At 41.6% G+C, this 27,055-nt stretch overlaps 1 protein-coding gene across 9 annotated transcripts in view; it reads left to right on the forward strand.

The window, feature by feature from the left end:
• Positions 1-27,055, forward strand: part of LOC106586831 (diacylglycerol kinase eta) — a 161,362-nt gene that overhangs the window by 115,607 nt on the left and 18,700 nt on the right. For 6 of the 9 annotated variants that reach the window (XM_045707356.1, XM_045707353.1, XM_014174535.2 and 3 more), the window contains 10 exons: positions 7,901-8,000; positions 8,179-8,485; positions 9,395-9,526; positions 11,520-11,666; positions 12,935-13,052; positions 13,206-13,316; positions 13,459-13,555; positions 13,815-13,922; positions 26,595-26,708; positions 26,855-26,989. In XM_045707356.1, the coding sequence (XP_045563312.1) occupies positions 7,901-8,000; positions 8,179-8,485; positions 9,395-9,526; positions 11,520-11,666; positions 12,935-13,052; positions 13,206-13,316; positions 13,459-13,555; positions 13,815-13,922; positions 26,595-26,708; positions 26,855-26,989 (1,369 nt within the window). The remainder of the gene's footprint in view (positions 1-7,900; positions 8,001-8,178; positions 8,486-9,394; positions 9,527-11,519; positions 11,667-12,934; positions 13,053-13,205; positions 13,317-13,458; positions 13,556-13,814; positions 13,923-26,594; positions 26,709-26,854; positions 26,990-27,055) is intronic. The other 3 variants (XM_045707354.1, XM_014174541.2, XM_014174542.2) reach the window with 1 other exon arrangement.

A 27,055-nucleotide genomic window follows, 5' to 3' on the forward strand; every position in this document is an offset into this window, starting at 1 on the left:
TAACTCGACATCACAAGACAGTATACAGTGGGGGAAAAAAAGTATTTGATCCCCTGCTGATTTTCTACGTTTGCCCACTTACAAAGAAATGATCAATCTATCATTTTAATAGTAGGTTTATTTGAACAGTGAGAGACAGAATAACAACAACAAAAAAATCCTGAAAAAAACCATGTCAAAAATGTTATAAAAAATTTTACATTTTAATGAGGGAAATAAGTATTTGACCCCTCTGCAAAACATGACTTAGTACTTGGTGGCAAAACCCTTGTTGGCAGTCACAGAGGTCAGACGTTTCTTGTAGTTGGCCACCAGGTTTGCACACATCTCAGGAGGGATTTTGTCCCACTCCTCTTTGCAGATCTTCTTCAAGTCATTAAGGTTTCAAGGCTGACGATTGGCAACTCAAACCTTCAGCTCCTTCCACAGATTTTCTTTGGGATTAAGGTCTGGAGACTGGCTAGGCCACTCCAGGACCTTAATGTGCTTCTTCGTGAGCCACTCCTTTGTTGCCTTGGCTGTGTGTTTTGTGTCATTGTCATGCTGGAATACCCATCCACGACCCATTTTCAATGCCCTGGCTGAGGGAAGGAGGTTCTCACCCAAGATTTGACGGTACATGGCCCCGTCCATCGTCCCTTTGATGCGGTGAAGTTGTCCTGTCCCCTTAGCAGAAAAACACCTCCATGTTTGACGGTGGAGATGGTGTTCTTGGGGTCATAGGCAGCATTCCTCCTCCTCCAAACACGGCGAGTTGAGTTGATGTCAAAGAGCTCCATTTTGGTCTCATCTGACCACAACACTTTCACCAGTTGTCCTCTGAGTCATTCAGATGTTCATTGGCAAACTTCAGATGGGCATGTATATGTATTCTTGAGCAGGGGGACCTTGCGGGCGCTGCAGGATTTCAGTCCTTCACGGCGTAGTGTGTTATCAATTGTTTTCTTGGTGACTATGGTCCCAGCTGCCTTGAGATCATTGACAAGATCCTCCGTGTAGTTCTGGGCTGATTCCTCACCGTTCTCATGATCATTGCAACTCCACGAGGTGAGATCTTGCATGGAGCCCCAGGCCGAGGGATATTGACAGTTCTTTTGTGTTTCTTCCATTTGCGAATAATCGCACCAAATGTTGTCACCTTCTCACCAAGCTGCTTGGCGATGGTCTTGTAGCCCATTCCAGCCTTGTGTACGTCTACAATCTTGTCCCTGACATCCTTGGAGAGCTCTTTGGTCTCTGCCATGGTGGAGAGTTTGGAATCTGATTGATTGATTGCTTCTGTGGACAGGTGTCTTTTATACAGGTAACAAACTGAGATTAGGACCACTCCCTTTAAGAGTGTGCTCCTAATCTCAGCTCGTTACCTGTATAAAAGACACCTGGGAGCCAGAAATCTTTCTGATTGAGAGGGGGTCAAATACTTATTTCCCTCATTAAAATGCAAATCAATTTATAACATTTCTGACATGCGTTTTTCTGGATATTGTTGTTGTTATTCTGTCTCTCACTGTTCAAATACACCTACCATTAAAATTATAGACTGATCCTTTCTTTGTCAGTGGGCAAATGTACAAAATCAGCAGGGGATCAAATACCTTTTTCCCCCACGGTACATTGGTGAAGGTCTTTGGGGCTAGGGTGAGTGCAGCCCGACTCGATCGGTTTTACATGTCCAGGAATCAGATAGGCTGTTGGGCACTACCAATCTCCTGGTGGGTTTTTCGGATCACCACATAACCATGGCTATTTCACAAGGGCCTCTGCAGGCATCCTATTAGAAGTTTAATGTAAAGCTTACAACATACCACATTTTGCTCAGGTTTCCAGACTTTTGGGGAAAGGTGGGGGCAGCAAAGAGAGGGGTATGAGTCTCTGGGGCAATGGTGGGATGTGGGAAAAGTAGAAATGTGGCTTTTCTGTTAACTTCTCTGGGCTAGGTGGGACGTTTGCATCCCACCCTAGTCAACAGCCAGTGGAATCCCGTGGCGCGATATTCAAATACCTTAGAAATGCTATTACTTCAATTTCTCAAACATATGACTATTTTACACCATTTTAAAGACAAGTCTCTCGTTCATCTAACCACACTGTCCGATTTCAAAAAGGCTTTACAACGAAAGCAAAACATTAGATTATGTCAGCAGAGTACCCAGCCAGAAATAATCAGACACCCATTTTTCAAGCTAGCATATAATGTCACAAAAACCAAAACCACAGCTAAATGCAGCACTAACCTTTGATGATCTTCATCAGATGACACTCCTAGGACATTATGTTATACAATACATGCATGTTTTGTTCAATCAAGTTCATATTTATATCAAAAACCAGCTTTTTACATTAGCATGTGACTAGCATGTGACTAGCATTCCCACCGAACACTTCCGGTGAATTTACTAAATTACTCACGATAAACGTTCACAAAAAACATAACAATTATTTTAAGAATTATAGATACAGGACTCCTTTATGCAATCGCGGTGTCCGATTTTAAAATAGCTTTTCGGTGAAAGCACAATTTGCAATATTCTGAGAAGATAGCCCGGCCATCACAGGCTAGCTATTTTGACACCCACCAAGTTTGGTACTCACCAAACTCAGATTTACTATAAGAAAAATTGGATTACCTTTGCTGTTCTTCGTCAGAATGCACTCTCAGGACTACTACTTAAACAACAAATGTTGGTTTGGTTCCAAATAATCCATAGTTATATCCAAATAGCAGCGTTTTGTTCGCGCGTTCAAGACACTATCCGAAGGGTAAAGAAGGGTGACGTGACAAAACATTTCAAAATATTCCATTACCGTACTTTGAAGCATGTCAAACGCTGTTTAAAATCATTTTTTATGCGATTTTTCTCGAAAAAAAGCGATAATATTCCGACCGGGAGTTGTTGTTTTCGTTCAAAGACAGAGAAAGTAAAATGGACTCTTCACGTGCATGCGCAGACCCGTCTCATTGTTCTCAGTTCGACCACTTACCAAATGCGCTACTGTTTTTCAGCCAGAGACTGGAGAGTCATCATTCAACGTTCTGGCGCCTTCTGAGAGCCTATGGGAGCCTTAGAAAATGTCACATTACAGCAGAGATCCTTTGTTTTGGATAGAGATGACAAAGAAGGCCAAGAAATGGTCAGAGAGGGCGCTTCCTGTTTGGAATCTTCTCAGGTTTTGGCCTGCCATATGAGTTCTGTTATACTCACAGAAACCATTCAAACAGTTTTAGAAACTTTAGGGTGTTTTCTATCCAAATCATACAATTATATGCATATTCTAGTTACTGGGCAGGAGTAGTAACCAGATTAAATCGGGTACGTTTTTTATCTGGCCGTGCAAATACTGCCCCCTATCCCCAACAGGTCAACAGTATCTCATCCTCAGAGGCTAGGAGAGTATTGGGGGAACTCGAGTGTAGTATCAGTGAAGTGGAGGTAGAGCTGGTGGGGCAAGGTAATGTAGGCCTAATTTTGCTTAATTACATAGGGACCTGGGCTGTTTTTTCCAGGTTACAGCAAAGGGAGCACCTGTAAGAGCTAGGTTCTCCATGCTCAAGGGGATGGATGCTCCCAGCTCCTTCTTCTTTGGTTTGGAAAGACAGAGCGGTGAAGCCAAGGGTATGCATTGTCTATGGCTGTCTGATCGGCGAGTGACCTCTGTGGTGGGGGAGATGCGGGAGCGGACTGTGCAGTTAAATACTGAGTTGCATAGGGCAGAACTGTGTAATCCTGTGTGTACTCAGGTTTTGTTTAAAGAACTCCCTAAGCTCTCTCTTTCACAGAGGGATGAAATGGACATTCAACCGTTGTCCCATGTACTGGCAGAGCCCGTAACCCAATGGAGTTTTATAAACGATTCTGGGGAATAATTGGACTGGACATCTTTTGCGTATTGCGTGAGTGCGTCAGGGTAGGAGAGTTGCCGATGAGTTGCCGATCTGGGCTTTATAGTACACAAGAACCAGACATATTGTGTACGGAGACGCTCAATCATGGACAACTTGTTCTTAACAAGGAACATGTTGGAACTGTCAAAAGGTTCTAATGTGAACTTTGGACTGGTCTCTAGATCAAGAGAAGGCTTTTGATAGAGTGGATCATGAGTATCTGTTTAATGTGATGTTTGGCTTTGGGGAAAGGTTTTTAGCCTGTGTGAAGATGTTGTACGCTGGAGCATCATGTATGGTCAAGGTGGGAGGGGGGCTCAGTAGGCCAGTCTGGGTGAGACGGGGCATTAGACAAGGATGCCCTCTATCGGGGCAGTTATATGCGCTAGCCATTGAGCTTTTTTTGGGCCTGCTATGCAGGAGACTGCAGGGAGTGTGCTGGAGTGGGGTTGTGAAGGGCTTAACATTTTGGGGGTGTACCTGGGCTCGGAGAGGTGGGTCAGGAAGAACTGGGAGGGGCTGTCACAAGCAGTGGTGTCATGACTGGCCAGGTGGAGGTGGCTCCTGTCCCAATTGTCATATAGAGGGAGGGTGCTGATAATCAATAACATGGTCAGCGTCTTCCCTATGGCATAAACTGGCTATCCTCAACCCCTGCTCTCAGACCTGCAAAGCAAGCTGGTGGATTTTTTCTGGTCGGGCCATCACTGGCTGAGGACATCAGTGTTGTATATGTCCGTACACAAAGGAGGACAGGGCCTGATGGAACTGGACACCAGCATGTGCGCTGCTGAGGAGAGCTGGTGGATTAGGGTTGGACCGGCAGCTGTTCCTCATGAGGCTGGAGAGGCTGAGTACAGCAGGTCTCTCTGATGTTTACTCTGCAGTGCTGATGGCCTGGCAGCTGCTAAGACCCACACGAGAAGGGGGTGTGGAGACAGGGCTGTGGGTGTGAGAGGAGCCAATCTTCCACAACCCAGCCATCCCTTTGAGATCGGTTCAGTCGGCCACCCTACAGAGGCTACTGATGGCAGCGGGTTTACAAAGGCTGGGTGACCTGCGGCTGCAGGGGGAGGAGGGGTGGAAAACCCCGGAAGTCCTGGCACAACAACAGGACTAACAGTCTGCTTAGTCTGCTGGAGAGATTCCTGGGGGAGGTCCAGGAAGCACTGTCTGAGCTTGGGGGGTGTTTGAGGGGCCAAAGGGGGAGGGGCCACCAATATTTCTGCCACTGCAGGTGATGGCAGAGACTGGGGACTGGCAAGGGGGTCTGGAGGACTTGTTCGATTTTAACACTCCAAGCCTGGGGGAGTTTGAGGGGTGGGAGGTAAAGCCCTCTACAACCTGCATTAAGGGGATGAACGTTAGAAGCCTAACAAGAGTAAAGGCACATCAGTGGCAGGGGGTATGTGGGGTGGAGAGTATGGTGGGTTTTAGATGGAGGAGGCTCTACAATCTCCCAGTACAAAAGAGGTCAGGGGACCTCCACCTACATGGAGCCCTGGCCACTAACAGCTGGTTGGCACGGGTCTACCTGGGAGTCGGACAGGAGTGTCCTTTCTGTGTCATAAGTAAAACTGTGCATCATGTGTTTTTTGTGTGCGCCAGGTTAATGCCATTAATGTCTCTGTTGGAATGTCTGTGTGAGAGGTTGGGGGTGGTTTTTACTGTTGGGGTGTTTATAATGGGATACAGGTATTCGTATAAGGAGAAGGTCAAATGTGTTTTGTTGAATTTTCTGTTCGCTCAGGCGAAGTTGTCTATTTGGCTAACAAGGAGGAACAGGGTCAAATGTGGGGGGATAACAGACCCTTTACTATTGTTTAATAACCTCTTACATCTAGACGTTCCGCTAGCGGAACACCTGCTCCAATATCCAATGATAGGCGTGGCGCGAATTACAAATTCCTCAAAAATACAAAAACTTCAATTTTTCAAACATATGACTATTTCACAGCATTTTAAAGACAAGACTCTCCTTTATCTAACCACACTGTCCGATTTCAAAAAGGCTTTACAGCGAAAGCAAAACATTAGATTATGTCAGCAGAGTACCCAGCCAGAAATAATCACACACCCATTTTTCAAGCTAGCATATAATGTCACAAAAACCCAGAAGACAGCTAAATGCAGCACTAACCTTTGATGATCTTCATCAGATGACACACCTAGGACATTATGTTATACAATACATGCATGTTTTGTTCAATCAAGTTCATATTTATATCAAAAACAGCTTTTTACATTAGCATGTGACATTCAGAACTAGCATACCCCCCGCAAACTTCCGGGGAATTTACTAACAATTTACTAAATTACTCACGATAAACGTTCACAAAAAGCATAACAATTATTTTAAGAATTATAGATACAGAACTCCTCTATGCACTCGATATGTCCGATTTTAAAATAGCTTTTTGGTGAAAGCACATTTTGCAATATTCTAAGTACATAGCCCAGCCATCACGGGCTAGCTATTTAGACACCCGGCAAGTTTAGCCTTCACCAAAATCAGATTTACTATAACAAAAATGTTATTACCTTTGTTGTCTTCGTCAGAATGCACTCCCAGGACTGCTACTTCAATAACAAATGTTGGTTTGGTCCCAAATAATCCATCGTTATATCCGAATAGCGGCGTTTTGTTCGTGCGTTCCAGAAACTATCCGAAATGGTAAATCAGGGTCGCGCGAATGGCGCAATTCGTGACAAAAAAATTATAAATATTCCATTACCGTACTTCGAAGCATGTCAACCGCTGTTTAAAATCAATTTTTATGCAATTTATCTCGTAAAAAAGCGATAATCTCCTTTTCGGCAAACAGAGGAAAATCACAAAGACGGGGGCGGCCAGTGCACGCGCCTAAGCCCACAGTCCCTTGATCGGCCACTTGAGAAAGGCGATAATGTGTCTCAGCCTGGGGCTGGAATGACGACATTCAGGTTTTTCCCGGGCTCTGAGAGCCTATGGAAGACGTAGGAAGTGTCACGTTAGAGCAGAGATCCTTTGTGAAAGATAGAGATGGCAAAGAAGTTCAAGAAATGGTCAGACAGGCCACTTCCTGTAAAGGAATCTCTCAGGTTTTGACCTGCCATTTGAGTTCTGTTATACTCACAGACACCATTCAAACAGTTTTAGAAACTTTGGAGTGTTTTCTATCCAAAGCCAATAATTATATGCATATTCTAGTTACTGGGCAGGAGTAGTAACCAGATTAAATCGGGTACGTTTTTTATCCAGCCGTGAAAATACTGCCCCCTAGCCATAACAGGTTAATGGGATGGTGTCTGCACGCCTTAGGGTGGAATTTGAATTCTATAGACTGATAAAGTGTGGAGATGTTTCAGGAGATATGGTGTGTCGGGGGGGGCATCAGTACAGCTGGGGAAGATGGGTCGGATATACGGTTGTAGAAGTGGTGAGGATTTGGTTTTTGTGATGTGTGGTGTTGTTTTGTATCGTGGGGTAGAGGGCAAGGAGAGTATGCAGTACAAAAAGTCTCTCTTTCTCCCTCTCTCTCTCTCTCTCTCTCTCTCTCACCCTCATCTCTCTCTCTTTCTCCTTCTTACCCTCATCTCTCTCTCTCTTTCTCCCTCACCCTCATTTCTCTCTCTCTCTCTCTCTCTCTCTCTCTCTCTCTCTCTTACCCTTATCTCTCTCTCTTACCCTCATCTCTCTCTCTTTCTCCCTCTTACCTCATCTCTTTCTCCCTCTTCCCATCATCTCTTTCTCCCTCTTCCCATCATCTCTTTCTCCCTCTTACCCTCATCTATCTCTCTTTCTCCCTCTTACCCTCATCTCTCTCTCTTTCTCCCTCTTACCCTCATCTCTCTCTCTTTCTCCCTCTTACACTAATTTCACTCTCTCTTTCTTTCTCCCTCCTACCCTCATTTCATTCTCTCTCTCTACTCCCTCTTACCCTCATATCTCTCTCTCTTTCTCCCTCTTACCCTCATCTCTCTCTCTTTCTCTCATCTCTCTCTCTCTCTCTTTCTCTTTACTCTCTCCCCTTGTAGGATCCTGTGTGAGACAGTAAAGGACTTTGTTGCAAAAGTGGGGAAGTCCTATGAGAGAAGCACTGAGAATACAGAGGAGTGTGACAACATGTCTCTCAAAGTAAGTACAACACACACACGTGCGCGCACACACACACACACATACATATATATACACACACACACACACACACACACACACACACACACACACACACACACACACACACACACACACACACACACACACACACACACACACACACACACACTCTAACTTAACTCCTCTCCCCCACCAGTGTGCCATCCTGAATGAGAAGCTAGATTTGCTCCTTCAGACCCTCAACACAGAAACCCAGTCATTCCCCCCACCTCCTCGCCTTTCCACACCCCCCATCGTCGAGGAGGAGGAGGAAGAAGAGGAGGAGGTGAGCGAGGAGTCGTTGACCGAGCTGAAGGAGAAACTGGAAGCGGAGGAGAGTGAGAAGGGAGGAGAGAATGGAGGAGGTTCGCCACACAAGATTTTCAGAGCTAAAGAACAGTTGATGCTACGGGCAAACAGCCTGAAGAAGGCAGTACGAGAGATTTTGCAGCAGGCAGAGAGAGGTACGTAGATATAGAACATAACAGATCATGGAACAGGCAGAGAGAGGTACATAGATATAGAACATAACAGATCATGGAACAGGCGGAGAGAGGTACGTAGATATAGAACATAACAGATCATGGAACAGGCGGAGAGAGGTACGTAGATATAGAACATAACAGATCATGGACCAGGCAGAGAGAGGTATGTAGATATAAAACATAACAGATCATGGAACAGGTGAAGAGAGGTACGTAGATATAGAACATAACAGATCATGGAACAAGCAGAGAGAGGTATGTAGATATAAAACATAACAGATCATGGAACAGGTGGAGAGAGGTACGTAGATATAGAACATAACAGATCATGGAACAGGTGGAGAGAGGTACATAGATAAAGAACATAACAGATCAGATATAGAACATAACAGTAGATATAGAACATAACAGATCATGGAACAGGCAGAGAGAGGTACATAGATATAAAACATAACAGATCATGCAACCGGCAGAGAGAGGTTCGTAGAAATACAGTATGACAAAACGGATCAGACATACACTATAATAGAGCCTTTGGCGAGTCTTTCATGCCTGTTTCAGAGAGAATACAATGGGACTCCAGATAGTTCAACTACAAAAAGACTTGGTAATCACTTTGTCACGTAATATGAAGATGTAATGTGCAATTTCAGACCTTTCTCTCCTCTTCTCCCTCTCCCCTCACCCCCTCCTTTTCTCTCTCCTTCTCACCCTCTCCCAACTCCTTCTCTCCCTCCCCTCTTTCTTTCCCCATCCTTCTCTCTCCTTCTCTCCCTCTCCCCGTCCTTCACTCTCTCCTTCTCTCCCTCTTCCCCTTCTTCTCTCTTTTCTCCTCATCCTCTCCCCCTCCTCACTCTTCTCCTCTCCCTGCCCCCTGTCTCTCCCTAGTGGTGGATGAGCAGAATGCCAGCACGGAGGAGCAGGAGCTGCCGTCCACGTTAGAGTTCAGGAAGGAGGGAGAGGAGGACAACAGGGACAGTGAAAAGGACGAGGACACCAGGGAACTAGAGACCCTGCCATGTGAGTCACCTGTCTGTCTGTCTGTCTGTCTGTCTGTCTGTCTGTCTGTCTGTCTGTCTGTCTGTCTGTCTGTCTGTCTGTCTGTCTGTCTGTCTGTCTGTCTGTCTGTCTGTCTGTCTGTCTGTCTGTCTGTCTGTCTGTCTGTCTGTCTGCCTGCCTGTCTGCCTGCCTGTCTGCCTGTCTGCCTGTCTGTCTGTCTGTCTCTTGCTTCCATCTATCCAATCCTGTTAAGATCTAGAGGAGTGGCTATCCACTTGACAAAAACTGATTGAATCAACGTTGCTTCCACATTCTTTCAACAAAAACATTCATTGTGATGACGTTGAATCAACATGGAAAACTGATTCGATTTGCAAAAAGTCATCAACGTGAGGGAATTTCAGAATTTTTGTTCACCCAACTTTTAACATAAATCCAATGACCTGGTGAAATGCTTTGTTGATTTCACATTAAATTTACATTCGTTCACAACCAAAATTAAATCAAAACTAGATGTTGAATGACGTCTGTGCCCAGTGTGTAGGGAGTAGGGGCTAGAGAATAGGGGCTAGAGAACAGGGGCTAGGGTATAGGGGCTAGGGTGTAGGGGCTAGGGAGTAGGTGCTAGGAGCCCATTTTGAATTCAGAAGAGTTAGTTGTATCCTACAGGAAAACACATAGGATAATAATAACAACACCACCTAGTGGATCCCCAACTAACTACACCCTGTCACAGGGAACATGTCCTCAACTAACTACACCGTCACAGGGAACATGTCCTCAACTAACTACACCCTGTCACAGGGAACATGTCCTCAACTAACTACACCGTCACAGGGAACATGTCCTCAACTAACTACACCCTGTCACAGGGAACATGTCCTCAACTAACTACACCCTGTCACAGGGAACATGTCCTCAACTAACTACACCCTGTCACAGGGAACATGTCCTCAACTAACTACACCCTGTCACAGGGAACATGTCCTCAACTAACTACACCCTGTCACAGGGAACATGTCCCCAACTAACTACACCCTGTCACAGGGAACATGTCCTCAGCTAACTACACCCTGTCACAGGGGACACGGGCTCTGTCTGACAAGCCCACACATGATGTTCCCTGCTCTAAATAAATTAAAGGATTTGTGAAGAATTACAAATGGAAAAGATGATCTTTATTACTCCTGATTAAATTATACTGGGTTTAGATTGTTATTTACAGTGCAGTCAGTGGACAGCTGGATTAGGTATTTCAAGAGTGGCCGAATATCTCTACATGGTATTTACATAGCACAGTGTAGTATTTGCATAGCACAGTGTAGTATTTGCATAGCACAGTGTAGTATTTGCATAGCACAGTGTAGTATTTGCATAGCACAGTATAGTATTTGCAGAGCACAGTGTAGTATTTGCAGAGCACAGTGTAGTATTTAAATAGCACAGTGTAGTATTTACATAGCACGGTGTAGTATTCACATAGCACAGTGCAGTATTTACATAGCACTGTGTAGTTTTTACATAGCACAGTGTAGTATTTACAAACACAGAGTGTGTGTTTGTCCCTAAGTGTGTGTGTCCATGTCCTGTATGATGTGCCATTGTCTGTGGGACAGGGGCTCTTCCTGTTCACAAGGAATCTTCTTCCTGCCTCAGAGCAGTATGGATTGTATACTCTCTGGTGTAATCCCCTTGTTCTATCCCCTAGATCTTTAGTACATACTAGAATAGATAGTGATCTTTAGTACATACTAGATTTGATAGTGTATGTCTATGTACTAACACTTCCGGGATCTATCTATCTATCTATCTATCTATCTATCTATCTATCTATCTATCTATCTATCTATCTATCTATCTATCTATCTATCTATCTATCTATCTATCTATCTATCTATCTATCTATCTATCTATCTATCTATCTATCTATCTATCTATCTATCTATCTATCTATCTATCTATCTATCTATCTCTCGCTCTCTCGCTCTCTCGCTCTCTCGCTCTCTCTCTCTAGTGGCTAAGAGTCCTTGTTCCCCTCCTGAAAGGTGTGTGAGTCGCGGCAGCCAATCATGTGGCTCATTCTCCATCACACCCTTCACCACCAGCAAGGAGAACCTGCCTGTACTCAACACACGTATCATCTGCCCTGGTACATCCTACGGTATATGCACTCATGGGCGCCATACACACATACATGCACATTTCACATACACACACACATCTGCCCTGATACATGTACACACACACACACACACACACACACAGATTGTCATACCTTCATAGCGATATTCGGTAATACTGGCACTGATCGCAATGGGCACTATTTTCAGCCTCTATAATGCAAAGTTTAGCAATGCTAACAAATATGTACTTCATGTAAAATCCCATAGAGAATTCCAACTGAATGCAAACGATCGCATTGCAAACATTTTATACAGTCTCTGACCTAAAGTATTTACAGGACAGACATCCCAGCTCATAAATTTATACAAGTAACTCAAAAATGCTTCTTACAAAACAAATATTAGATAGCAAGCTTGATCCAGGAGGGGATTCTCTGCTGTTGCCAAGCAAAGCTTGATTTAGATAGCTAGCTACTAAATGAGCAAACCAAATGCACAAGTGCAGAGCATTTAGCACATTTTAGACAGTTAAAAGTGCAATATGCAGAAATCACCATTTCCTGATTGCTAAAATTCATATAATTCGCCTAATTTCTGTTTATGTGACAAAACAAGCAATGTGTAGTGTAACCAAGAGTCAAAGATGCAAAAATCAAACTTAAGAACGGGAAGCATAGAAATAGCGCACATAGAAAAGATCTACTGCTTCTTAGACTTGCTATCAAGTGGAATGACAGATCTATAACTCACATTTCTATGTGAATTTGGTCGGGTCACCCAAAAAGTTACATATTGCAGCTTTAACTTAATAATTTAAGAGATATCTAGCTGGCAAACATTTAATTGTGAATTCCCTACTGTAATTAGATCACCTGGTGAGTGCTGTACAACAGTGAGTGACTCACAAGGCTCCAGTCTCTCATTGTTGTGTGCTTGTAAACAAACACCCTGTGACTGGGGAATACTGGTAAGCTTCATAATGAAAAATAATGTGACATGTGAAATGAGGAATGCAATCTTCTTTATCACCTAACGTATTGCACACAAGTTGACTGCAGGTATTTATTTAAAAAGTAGTTTAAAAAGTAGTTTCAAAGAAATAGTTTCAACGTTATTGATGGCATTGAAAAACCATCCCGTGGCTATTTTCAAATGCCCCAGTTTACGGTATATACGGTATACTGCCCAAGCCTAACACACACACACACACGCACACGCACACGCACACACACGTATCGTTTGCCCTGAGACATGTAGACATACCACACACAGCAGTCTCTAAGAACATCACTGTTTCTCTGTACAGGTTTGCGTGCTGGTCTGGCAGCCTCTATAGCTGGTAGCTCCATCATCAGTAAGATGCTGCTGGCCAATATCGACCCATTTGGAGCTACGCCCTTTCTGGACTCTGACCTGGACTCACTGTAAGACCCTCTGACCTCTCAGCTCTGACCTTTAGGCTACCATATTCAGAAAGTTTCAGACTAGCCCCTTTTGGTGACCAGATCAAAACATATATTTTTTTAAGGGTTTGTGTAGTTTTGTGAACTTCTCTGTGTCTCTCTATCTCCCCACAGAGAGGGCTTTAGTGAGAAGTGTGTCATGAACAACTACTTTGGCGTTGGGCTGGATGCTAAGATCACCTTGGAGTTCAACAACAAGAGGGAGGAACACCCAGAGAAGTGCAGGTGAGCTCTGGGTGTATCTCTCCTCTCCTCCCTCATCCCTCTCTACTGTTTTCTCATTCCTCTCTCTCCTCTATTCTCTCACCCTTTTGTCATTACACTCCTTTCTCTTCCTCACTACACCCCCCCCCCCCCCTCTCTCTAGGAGTCGTACGAAGAACAGGGTATGGTATGGGGTTCTGGGCACCAAGGAGCTCCTCCAGAGAACCTACAAGAATCTAGAACAGAAGGTTCAACTGGAGGTGAGAGACAAAACCATAGAACTAGAATTACTAGGAGGGACTTTCCCATTCAAATCAATGTTTTGTGGTGGATAGAATGGCGGCCATATTGTGTTTACCACAGGGAATGATGGCCAGTACATGCCCTTGCCCAGCCTGCATCTTGTCCATGTTGGAATAGAGCCTAACTGTAACTCTATGTGTGTGTGTGTGTGTGTGTGTGTGTGTGTGTGTGTGTGTGTGTGTGTGTGTGTGTGTGTGTGTGTGTGTGTGTGTCCAGTGTGACGGTCAGTACATCCCCCTGCCCAGCCTTCAGGGCATTGCAGTGCTGAACATCCCCAGCTATGCAGGTGGAACCAACTTCTGGGGAGGAACCAAGGAGGACGACGTGAGTGCTGGTCTACCAAAATTGTGTGTGTGTGACTCTGGTTGGGACTTTGTGGCTGCTGGCTCAGTGTTGTAGGAGAACAGGCAAACATAACAATACCACCTCTGGTTGGTACTTTGTGGCAGGGGGACACTATTTGGCATGACAGGCCCCTAGTCCCGTGAGGTTACCTCTGTGTGTGTGACGTGGTGTTGTAATTCAAGGGCAGTGAGGTTTGTGGCTCCCGAGTGTCGCAGCGGTCTAAGGCACTGCATCTCAGTGCTTGAGGCGTCACTACAGACGCCCTGGTTCGATTCCAGCCTGTACCACAACCGGCCGTGATTGGGAGTCCCATAGGGCGGCGCACAATTGGCCTAGCATCGCAGGGGGAGGCCGTCATTGTAAATAAAAATTTGGTCTAAACTGACTTGCCTAGTTAAATAAAGGTAAAAAAAAAAGGTTACCTCTGTGTGATGTGGTGTTGTAACAGCTGTGCTGGGACAGAGCCAGCTGCTGGGAGGACTTCCAATGGAACTGATCCAACAAACACGTCATCCTCAGCGTTTACTCTCTTCATAGACATCACAGGTGCACACACACACTTGCAGTATATCCACATGCACAAACATATTTCTTAACCTGTGTTCAAACTATAAGCCATCTTCAGACCTCTTACTATTTTGGCCCCAATGAAAATCAACCTGTTGAATTGATGTCAATGAGTGTGTTTACATGAACACTAATATTTTGATATTAAACTGATTATGGCAGAAGGCCGAGTATGGTATTAGTCATGTGAACACTTTACTCTGCTTATCTTTTTTTATTTTTTTATTTTATTTTTATTTCACCTTTATTTAACCAGGTAGGCAAGTTGAGAACAAGTTCCCATTTACAATTGCGACCTGGCCAAGATAAAGCAAAGCAGTTCGACAACATACAACAACACAGAGTTACACATGGAATAAAACAAAAATACAGTCAATAATACAGTAGAAAAATAAGTCTATATACAATGTCAGCAAATGAGGTGAGATAAGGGAGGTAAAGGCAAAAAAGGCCATGGTGGCAAAGTAAATACAATATAGCAAGTAAAACACTGGAATGGTAGATTTTCAGTGGAAGAAAGAGCAAAGTAGAAATAGAAATAATGGGGTGCAAAGGAGCAAAATAAATAAATAAATACAGTAGGGAAAGAGGTAGTTGTATGGGCTAAATTATAGATTATAGATGGGTTATGTACAGGTGCAGTGATCTGTGAGCTGCTTTGACAGCTGGTGCTTAAAGCTAGTGAGGGAGATAAGTATCTTAATAATTAATAATTAATCTTAATCGCCGTCAGGTCATAATCGAAGTAAGCATATACCTGATTAAAGCACCTGGTTTTCTGAGCAATCTTTAGAATGATTAGGACATGTACAGATCTTAATCAGAGTTCCAGGGGTGTATTTGACCTGTGCATATGCCAGCACCAGCAACACAAGCCTCCCTGTTATGGGCGAGTGAAGTGAATTTGTAAAAACTAAAAGTACGCATCTTAGAAATAGTTTTCACAAATAAACTGTATATGTCTGAACTCCTAATCAAATAGTCTTGGTAAAAATAACATGGTCGCTGTGGTAGAACATTTATTTTGATTACAGATGTTCTGGATTTACAGTCCCATGAGGTAGCCTGATTTCAGATGTGTCTTTGTAAACAGGATTATTTGGGAATTCGCTCTTCTTGAAAGCATGTTAACGTTTTAATCAAACTATTATATTAATCTGTCTATCCACAATAATCATATTGTTTTTTTACTTATTATTTGTAACTTTTATTTGTTATTCTTATTTTTTTATTTTTTTATTTTCATTTAATTTTTTTTAACTACATTGTTGGTCAAGGGCTTGTAAGTAAGCATTTCACTGTAAGGTCTACACCTGTTGTATTCAACGCATGTGACAAATACAATTATATTTAATTGTATTTTATTTGATGTCACACAGGACTCAATGAAGGGTGTGTTATTGTGAGTAGGGCTTCACCTAGTGGTATTACTCTAAACTACAGTACAATAGATCACAGCCTCTCTCTGAGCCTTTGACCCGCAGGGAGCTAACTAGTACAGATCTGCTTTAAAGAGGCATTTATGAGTGGATCAGAGCAGAGGAATGTTGTAGTACAATGGTGTCTGATTCATCATTACCTTGACCTAATCATGGACAGTGTGGACAGAGAGATCAATATCAAGTCAGAGGAACCTTTCACTCCAGAGACTCTAATCTAAACTCTAACCTCCCCTGTTCTCACTAGACGAGTTGGAGGTGAAGAAAATGTCAGAAGACAGTTTTCAATGGAGGGAGATCAGTGATGGTGATGACTATGGTTATGGTAATGATGATGGTAATGATGATGGTAATGATGATGGTGGTTGGGATGAAGGTTATTTATTAGACATTTTGCAGGATGACATCTCTTGAGATGCACCATTTCGTTTTCAAGAGTGTCCAAATGAAACAAACAAACAAACAAACAAACAAACAAACAAACAAACAATTCTTAGTAAGAAGAATAGTATGGCTACTGCTGTCCAATAACATTAACAATGAAATAATAATAATAGTTTAAAAAAACATACATTAATAGGCCTACAGCTAATAAAGGTACTGCTACAACTACTAATACAACAAAAAAAAAATACTGCTTCATCTAATAATACAAGTAATAAAACGACTGCTACAACTGCTAATACAACTAATAAAAACTACTGCCACAACTACTAATACAACTAATAAAACTACTGCTACAACTACTAATACAACTAATAAAAACTACTGCTACAACTACTAATACAACTAATAAACTACTGCTACAACTGCTAATACAACTAATAAAAACTACTGCCACAACTACTAATACAACTAATAAAACTACTGCTACAACTACTAATACAACTAATAAAACTACTGCTACAACTACTAATACAACTAATATAAACTACTGCTACTACTACTAATACAACTAATAAACTATTGCTACAACTACTAATACAACTAATAAAACTACTGCTACAACTACTAATACAACTAATAAACTATTGCTACAACTACTAATAGAACTAATAAAAACTACTGCTACTACTACTAATACAACTAATAAACTATTGCTACAACTACTAATACAACTACTAAAACTACTGCTACAACTACTAATACAACTAATAAACTATTGCTACAACTACTAATACAACTAATAAACTACTGCTACAACTACTAATACAACTAATAAACTACTGCTACAACTACTAATACAACTAATAAACTATTGCTACAACTACTAATACAACTAATAAACTACTGCTACAACTACTAATACAACTAATAAACTACTGCTACAACTACTAATACAACTAATAAACTACTGCTACAACTACTAATACAACTAATAAACTATTGCAACAACTACTAATACAACTAATAAACTACTGCTACAACTACTAATACAACTAATAAAACTACTGCTACAACTACTAATACAACTAATAAAACTACTGCTACAACTACTAATACAACTAATAAAACTACTGCTTCAACTACTAATACAACTAATAAAACTACTGCTACAACTGCTAATACAACTAATAAAAACTACTGCCACAACTACTAATACAACTAATAAAACTACTGCTACAACTACTAATACAACTAATAAAACTACTGCTACAACTACTAATACAACTAATATAAACTACTGCTACAACTACTAATACAACTAATAAACTACTGCTACAACTACTAATACAACTAATAAACTACTGCTACAACTACTAATACAACTAATAAACTACTGCTACAACTACTAATACAACTAATAAAAACTACTGCTACAACTACTAATACAACTAATAAACTACTGCTACAACTACTAATACAACTAATAAAAACTACTGCTACAACTACTAATACAACTAATAAAACTACTGCTACAACTACTAATACAACTAATAAACTACTGCTACAACTACTAATACAACTAATAAAACTACTGCTACAACTACTAATACAACTAATAAACTATTGCTACAACTACTAATACAACTAATAAAACTACTGCTACAACTACTAATACAACTAATAAACTATTGCTACAACTACTAATACAACTAATAAAACTACTGCTACAACTACTAATACAACTAATATAAACTACTGCTACAACTACTAATACAACTAATAAACTATTGCTACAACTACTAATACAACTAATAAACTATTGCTACAACTACTAATACAACTAATAAACTACTGCTACAACTACTAATACAATTAATAAACTACTGCTACAACTACTAATACAACTAATAAACTATTGCTACAACTACTAATACAACTAATAAAACTACTGCTACAACTACTAATACAACCAATAAAACTACTGCAACAACTACTAATACAACTAATAAAAACTACTGCTACTACTACTAATACAACTAATAAACTACTGCTACAACTACTAATACAACTAATAAAACTACTGCTACAACTACTAATACAACTAATAAAACTACTGCTACAACTGCTAATACAACTAATAAACTATTGCTACAACTACTAATACAACTAATAAACTATTGCTACAACTACTAATACAACTAATAAACTATTGCTACAACTACTAATACAACTAATAAACTACTGCTACAACTACTAATACAACTAATAAACTACTGCTACAACTACTAATACAACTAATAAACTACTGCTACAACTACTAATACAACTAATAAACTATTGCTACAACTACTAATACAACTAATAAAACTACTGCTACAACTACTAATACAACTAATAAACTATTGCTACAACTACTAATACAACTAATAAAACTACTGCTACAACTACTAATACAACTAATAAACTATTGCTACAACTACTAATACAACTAATAAACTACTGCTACAACTACTAATACAACTAATAAACTACTGCTACAACTACTAATACAACTAATAAACTATTGCTACAACTACTAATACAACTAATAAAACTACTGCTACAACTACTAATACAACTAATAAAAACTACTGCTACTACTACCAAATCAACTAATAAAACTACTAATGCAACTAATAAAACTAATGCTACAACTACTAATACAACTAGTAAAACTAAGTATCTATAATAAAAATAAAAATAAAGAAATGTCCTCTCACTGTCAACTGTGTTTATTTTCAGCAAACTTAACATGTGTAAATAATTGTATGAACAAAAGAAGATTCAATAACTGGGACATAAACTGAACAAGTTTCACAGACATGCGACTAACAGAAATGGAATAATGTGTCCCTGAACAAAGGGGGGGGGGTCAAAATCAAAAGTCACAGTCAGTATCTGGTGCGGCCACCAGCTGCATTAAGTACTGCAGTGCATCTCCTCCTCATGGACTGCACCAGATTTGCCAGTTCTTGCTGTGAGATGTTACCCCACTCTTCCACCAAGGCACCTGCAAGTTCCCGGACGTTTCTGAGGGGAATAGCCCTCACCCTCACCCTCCGATCCAACAGGTCCCAGATGTGCTCAATGGGATTGAGATCCGGGCTCTTCGCTGGATATGGCAGAACACTGACATTCCTGTTTGCAGGAAATCACGCACAGAATGAGCAGTATTGCTGGTGGCATTGTCATGCTGGAGGGTCATGTCAGGATGAGCCTGCAAGAAGGGTACCACATGAGGGAGGAGGATGTCTTCCTTATAACGCACAGCGTTGAGATTGCCTGCAATGACAACAAGCTGTGATGCTGTGACGCTCCGCCTCAGACCATGACGGACCCTCCACTTCCAAATTGATCCCGCTCCAGAGTACAGGCGGGATCGATTACAGGTGTAATGCTCATTCCTTCGACAATAAACTCAAATCCGACTATCACCCCTGGTGAGACAAAACCGCGACTTGTCAGTGAAGAGCACTCTTTTCCAGTCCTTTCTGGTCCAGCGACGGTGGGTTTGTGCCCATAGGCGACGTTGTTGCCGGTGATGTCTGGTGAGGACCTGCCTTTCAACAGGCCTACAAGCCCTCAGTCCAGCCTCTCTCAGACTATTGCGGACAGCCTGAGCACTGATGGAGGGATTGTGCGTTCCTGGTGTAACTCGGGAAGTTGTTGTTGCCATCCTGTATCTGTCCCGCAGGTGTGATGTTCGGATGTATTGATCCTGTGCAGGTGTTGTTACACGTGGTCTGTCACTGCAAGGACGATCAGCTGTCCGTCCTGTCTCCCTGTAGCGCTGTCTTGGGCATCTCACAGTACGGACATTGCAATTTATTGACCTGGCCACATCTGCATTCCTCATGCCTCCATGTAGCATGCCTAAGGCACATTCACGCAGATGAGCAGGGACCCTGGGCATCTTTCTTTTGGTGTTTTTCAGAGTCAGTAGAAAGGCCTCTTTAGTGTCCTAAGTTTTTATAACTCTGTCTTAACCCATTATTCCACATGTGCATGTTCATTAATTGTTTATGGTTCACTGAACAAGCATAGGAAACAATGTTTAATCCCTTTACAATGAAGATCTGTGAAGTTATTTTGATTTTTACAAATTATCTTTTGAAATTCAGGGTCCTGAAAAAGGGACGTTTCTTTTTTTGCTGAGATTATATACATACAGTGGGGGAAAAAGTATTTGATCCCCTGCTGATTTTGTATGTTTACCCACTGATAAAGAAAGGATCAGTCTATAATTTTAATGGTAGGTTTATTTGAACAGTGAGAGACAGAATAACAAAAAAAATATCCAGAAAAACGCATATCAAAAATGTTATAAATTGATTTGCATTTCAATGAGGGAAATAAGTATTTGACCCCTCTCAATCAGAAAGATTTCTTGCTTCCAGTTGTCTTTTATACAGGTAACGAGCTGAGATTAGGAGCACACTCTTAAAGGGAGTGCTCCTAACCGCAGCTTGTTACCTATAAAAAAGACACCTGTCCACAGAAGCAATCAATCAATCAGATTCCAAACTCTCCACCATGGCCAAGACCAAAGAGCTCTCCAAGGATGTCAGGGACAAGATTGCAGACCTACAAAAGCCTGGAATGGGCTACAAGACCATCGCCAAGCAGCTTGGTGAGAAGGTGACAACATTTGGTGCGATTATTTGCAAATGGAAGAAACACAAAAGAACTGTCAATATCCCTCGGCCTGGGGCTCCATGCAAGATCTCACCTCGTGGAGTTGCAATGATCATGAGAACGGTGAGGAATCAGCCCAGAACTACACGGGAGGATCTTGCCAATGATCTCAAAGCAGCTGGGACCATAGAAAACAATTGGTAACACACTACGCCGTGAAGGACTGAAATCTTGCAGCGCCCGCAAGGTCCCCCTGCTCAAGAATTCATATACATGCCCGTCTGAAGTTTGCCAATGAACATCTGAATGATTCAGAGGACAACTGGTGAAAGTGTTGTGGTCAGATGAGACCAAAATGGAGCTCTTTGACATCAACTCAACTCGCCGTGTTTGGAGGAGGAGGAATGCTGCCTATGACCCCAAGAACACCATCTCCACCGTCAAACATGGAGGTGGAAACATTATGATTTGGGGGTGTTTTTCTGCTAAGGGGACGGGACAACTTCACCGCATCAAAGGGACGATGGACGGGGCCATGTACCATCAAATCTTGGGTGAGAACATCCTTCCTTCAGCCAGGGCATTGAAAATGGGTCGTGGATGGGTATTCCAGCATGACAATGACCCAAAACACACGGCCAAGGCAACAAAGGAGTGGCTCAAGAAGAAGCACATTAAGGTCCTGGTGTGGCCTAGCCAGTCTCCAGACCTTAATCCCATAGAAAATCTGTGGAGGGAGCTGAACGTTCGAGTTGCCAAACGTCAGCCTCGAAACCTTAATGACTTGGAGAAGATCTGCAAAGAGGAGTGGGAAAAAATCCCTCCTGAGGTGCGTGCAAACCTGGTGGCCAACTACAAAAAACGTCTGACCTCTGTGATTGCCAACAAGGGTTTTGACACCAAGTACTAAGTCATGTTTTGCAGAGGGGTCAAATACTAATTTCCCTCATTAAAATGCAAATCATTTTATAATATTTTTGACTTGCGTTTTTCTGGATTTTTTTGTTGTTATTCTGTCTCTCACTGTTCAAATAAACCTACCATTAAAATTATAGACTGATCATTTCATTGTAAGTGGGCAAACGTACTAAATCAGCAGGGGATCAAATACTTTTCCCCCCCACTGAACACACAGTATTTACAAATATCTTCACATGGTGATGATTCTATTCGTTAAATACTGCGTCTGGGCGAATGTAACTGCTCTCAATTTCCTAGACAGAGTTATGGATGCAAGAACTGACCTTCCTTGGTATTTACATTATAGTTATAAACATGTTTTGAGGCTGTTCAGTGTTTGTTTACATTTACTTTGTTGATAGACATTGTAGTAAAACAAGCTTATATTTTGGGTTCTGCTGGAGTCCAGCAGTTGAACTAAGCTCACAAGGCATTTCTACGTTATATTCTTCAAGAATCAATGGCCTCATAACATTAAAAATGGATGTAGTGACTGCTGATTTACCCTTTAATATATACCGGGAAATTTAAGTTGATACATTTAAAAAATAATTGTACCAATGCAATTGTCTTCTGTTTTGGGAGTGACAACCAATTTAGTGATTCATACATTGTGCAATAGTGGCATCCAAGAATGCATCTGCAAAGATTAAGGTCTTGGGTATGTTTTGATACTGTAGATGACGTCACCATAGTCTAGGATAGGAAGCAGTAGTTGGGTAACTAAGGTCTTTCCAATGGATACAGTAAAACAATTCTTAAATCTGTATAGTAACCTAAGCTTATAGTTCATTGTTTTTCTAATATAATCAATATGCTTTCCAAAAGATAATTCCCAATCTATCCTCAAAGCCAGATATTTTCAAACAATCAACACTTTGAAGCATTGTTCCATCACTTGCATGAATATGGTGATAGTGATGTGTTGGCTATGATGATGATGGTTATGATGGTTATTTTTTTATTTTTTTTATTTCAACTTTATTTAACCAGGTAGGCCAGTTGAGAACAAGTTCTCATTTACAACTGCAACCTGGCCAAGATAAAGCAAAGGAGTGTGTCACGCCCTGACCTGAGAGAGACGTTTTGTTTCTCTATTTTGGTTAGGTCAGGGTGTGATTTGGGTGGGCATTCGAGATTTGGAGTTCTTTGTTGTATTCTATGTTTTCTATTTCTATGTTGTTAGGTTCTAGTTTTGTATTTCTATGTTGGTTTGTTTGGGATGATCTCCAATTAGAGGCAGTTGGTCCTCGTTGTCTCTAATTGGAGATCGTACTTAAGTAGGGTTTTTTCCACCTGGGTTTGTGGGAGATTGTCTTTGAGTAGTGTATGTTTCACCGCTGTGTCAGTTTTTTTTAAAGTTTTTTTTATTCAAGTTTATTTATATGTATTGCATAGTTTCACAGTGTAAATAAAATGTGGAACGACAACACGCTGCACTTTGGTCTGCTCCTTCCTACGACAGAGTGTGAAAAAAACAACAACAACAGTTACACATAAACAAATGTACAGTCAATAACACAATAGAAAAATCTATATACAGTGTGCGCAAATGTAGAAGAGTAGGGAGGTAAGGCAATAAATAGGCCATAGAGGCGAAGTAATTACAATTTAGCATTAACACTGGAGTGATAGATGTGCAGATGATGATGTGTAAGTAGAGATACTGGTGTGCAAAAGAGCAAGATAAATAACAATATGGGGATGAGGTAGTTGAGTGTGCTATTTACAGATTGGCTGTGTACAGGTACAGTGATCAGTAAGCTGCTCTGGCAGCTGATGCTTAAAGTTAGAGAGGGAGATATAAGCCTCCAGCTTCAGTGATTTTTGCAATTCGTTCCAGTCATTGGCAGCAGAGAACTGGAAGGAAAGGTGGCCAAAAAAGGTGTTGGCTTTGGGGATGACCAGTGAAATATACCTGCTGGAGCGCGTGCTACGGGTGGGTGTTGCTATGGTGACCAGTGAGCTGAGATAAGGCGGGGCTTTACTTAGCAAAGACTTGTAGATGACCTGGAGCCAGTGGGTTTGGTGACGAATATGTAGCGAGGGCCAGCCAATGAGAGCATACAGGTCGTAGTGGTGGGTAGTATATGGGGCTTTGGTGACAAAACCCCATATACACTGTGATAGACTATATCCAGTTTGCTGAGTAGAGTGTAGGAGGCTATTTTGTAAATGACATCGCCGAAGTCAAGGATCGGTAAGATAGTCCGTTTTACGAGGGTATGTTTGGCAGCATGAGTGAAGGAGGCTTTATTGCAAAATTGGAAGCCGATTCTAGATTTAATTTTGGATTGGAGATGCTTAATGTGAGTCTGGAAGGAGAGTTTACAGTCTAACCAGACACCTAGGTATTTGTAGTTGTCCACATATTCTAAGTCAGAACCGTCCAGAGTAGTGATGCTAGTCGGGCGGGCGGGTGCGGCCAGCAATCGGTTGAAGAGCATGCATTTAGTTTTACTAGCATTTAAAAGCAGTTGGAGGCCACGGAGGGAGTGTTGTATGGCATTGAAGCTCGTTTGGAGGTTTGTTAACTCAGTGTCCAAAGAAGGGACAGATGTATACAGAATGGTGTGGTCTGCTTAGAGGCTGATCAGAGAATCACCAGCAGCAAGAGCGACATCATTGATATATACAGAGAAAAAAGTTGGCCCGAGAATTGAACCCTGTGGCACCCCTATAGAGACTGCCAGGGGTCTGGACAACAGCCCTACGATTTGACACACAGAACTCTATATGAGAAGTAGTTGGTGAACCAGGTGAGACAGTCATTTGAGAAACCAAGGCTATTGAGTTTGTGGTGATTGACAGAGTTGAAAGCCTTGGTCAGGTCGATGAAGACGGCTGGTTATGATGGTTATGATGATGGTGGTGATGATGGTTATGACGATGATGGTGATGATGGTGATGATGATGATGGTTATGATGATGGTTATAATGATGATGTTATGATGGTTATGATGGTGATGATAAGGATGGTGATGGTGATGATGTTTATGATGATGGTTATGACGATGATGGTGATGATGATGATGGTGATGATGGTTATGATGATGGTTATAATGATGATGGTTATGATGGTTATGATGGTGATGATAAGGATGGTGATGGTGATGATGATTATGATGACGGTTATGATGATGGTTATAATGATGATGGTTATGATGGTTATGATGGTGATGATAAGGATGGTGATGGTGATGATGATTATGATGATTGTTATGATGATGGTGGTGATGATAAGGATGGTGATGGTGATGATGATTATGATGATGGTTATGATGGTGATGGTTGATGATGATGATGATGATGGTTATGATGATGATGGTTGATGATGGTTATGATGGTGATGATAAGGATGGTGATGGTGATGATGATTATGATGATGGTGATGATGGTGATGATGATGGTTATGATGATGGTGATGATGATTATGATGATGGTTATGATGGTTATGATGGTGATGATAAGGATGGTGATGGTGATGATGATTATGATGATGGTGATGATGATGGTGATGATGGTTATGATGATGGTTATAATGATGATGGTTATGATGGTTATGATGGTGATGATAAGGATGGTGATGGTGATGATGATTATGATGATGGTTATGATGGTGATGATAAGGATGGTGATGGTGATGATGGTGATGATGATGATGGTGATGATGGTTATGATGATGGTTATAATGATGATGGTTATGATGGTTATGATGGTGATGATAAGGATGGTGATGGTGATGATGATTATGATGATGGTGATGATGATGATGGTGATGATGGTTATGATGATGGTTATAATGATGATGGTTATGATGGTTATGATGGTGATGATAAGGATGGTGATGGTGATGATGATTATGATGATGTTGATGATGGTGATGATGATGGTTATGATGATGGTGATGATGATTATGATGATGGTTATGATGGTTATGATGGTGATGATAAGGATGGTGATGGTGATGATGATTATGATGATGTTGATGATGGTGATGATGATGGTTATGATGATGGTGATGATGATTATGATGATGGTTATGATGGTTATGATGGTGATGATAAGGATGGTGGTGGTGATGATGATTATGATGATGGTGATGATGGTGATGATGATGGTTATGATGATGGTGATGATGATTATGATGATGGTTATGATGGTTATGATGGTGATGATAAGGATGGTGATGGTTGATGATGATGATGGTTATGATGATGATGGTGATGATGATTATGATGATAGTTATGATGGTTATGATGGTGATGATGAGGATACGGATAATGTATGCACAAATAATTCTCCTCTACACACACAATAAGTATCATCAACATGCTCTAAAGCAGAGCTTGTTTAGGTCCTGGGGGGTCGAAACTCTTCTGGTTCATCTTCTCCTTCTAATAAGGGAATAATTCAGACCTGGGACACCAGTTGAGGGCAAGGTAGAAATGGGTTTCGGCCCTTCAGCACCAGGATTGGGCAGCCCTGCTTTAGAGAAATGTACTGTAACTGTGTTCATTGTGTTTTAACCCATGCCACTGTTATGTTGTGTGTGTGTGTGTGTGTGTGTGTGTGTGTGTGTGTGTGTGTGTGTGTGTGTGTGTGTGTGTGTGTGTGTGTTTAGATCTTCTGTGCCCCGTCGTTTGATGATAAAATCCTGGAGGTGGTAGCAGTGTTTGGCAGTATGCAGATGGCTGTGTCCAGAGTCATCAAACTGCAACACCACCGCATAGCACAGGTAATACACACACTCACACACACACACACACACACACACACACACACACACACACACACACACACACACACACACACACACACACACACACACTACCCGTACTCTACTGTAGTCTTTCATCCAATGACTCTTTCCTCCACTGTCAGTGTCGCTCAGTGAAGATCACTATCCTGGGAGATGAGGGTGTTCCTATCCAAGTGGATGGAGAGGCCTGGGTACAACCTCCTGGAGTCATTAAGATCCAACACAAGAACAGAGCCCAGATGTTGACCAGGGACAGGGTGAGAAAGAGGGCCAACAGTCAATAGAGATGATATGGGGAGGGAATCAGAGCTGGATTTAATCCC

This window comes from Salmo salar, chromosome ssa25 (genome assembly GCF_905237065.1).
Source record: "Salmo salar chromosome ssa25, Ssal_v3.1, whole genome shotgun sequence".
In the NCBI taxonomy this organism is placed as follows: Eukaryota; Metazoa; Chordata; class Actinopteri; order Salmoniformes; family Salmonidae; genus Salmo; species Salmo salar.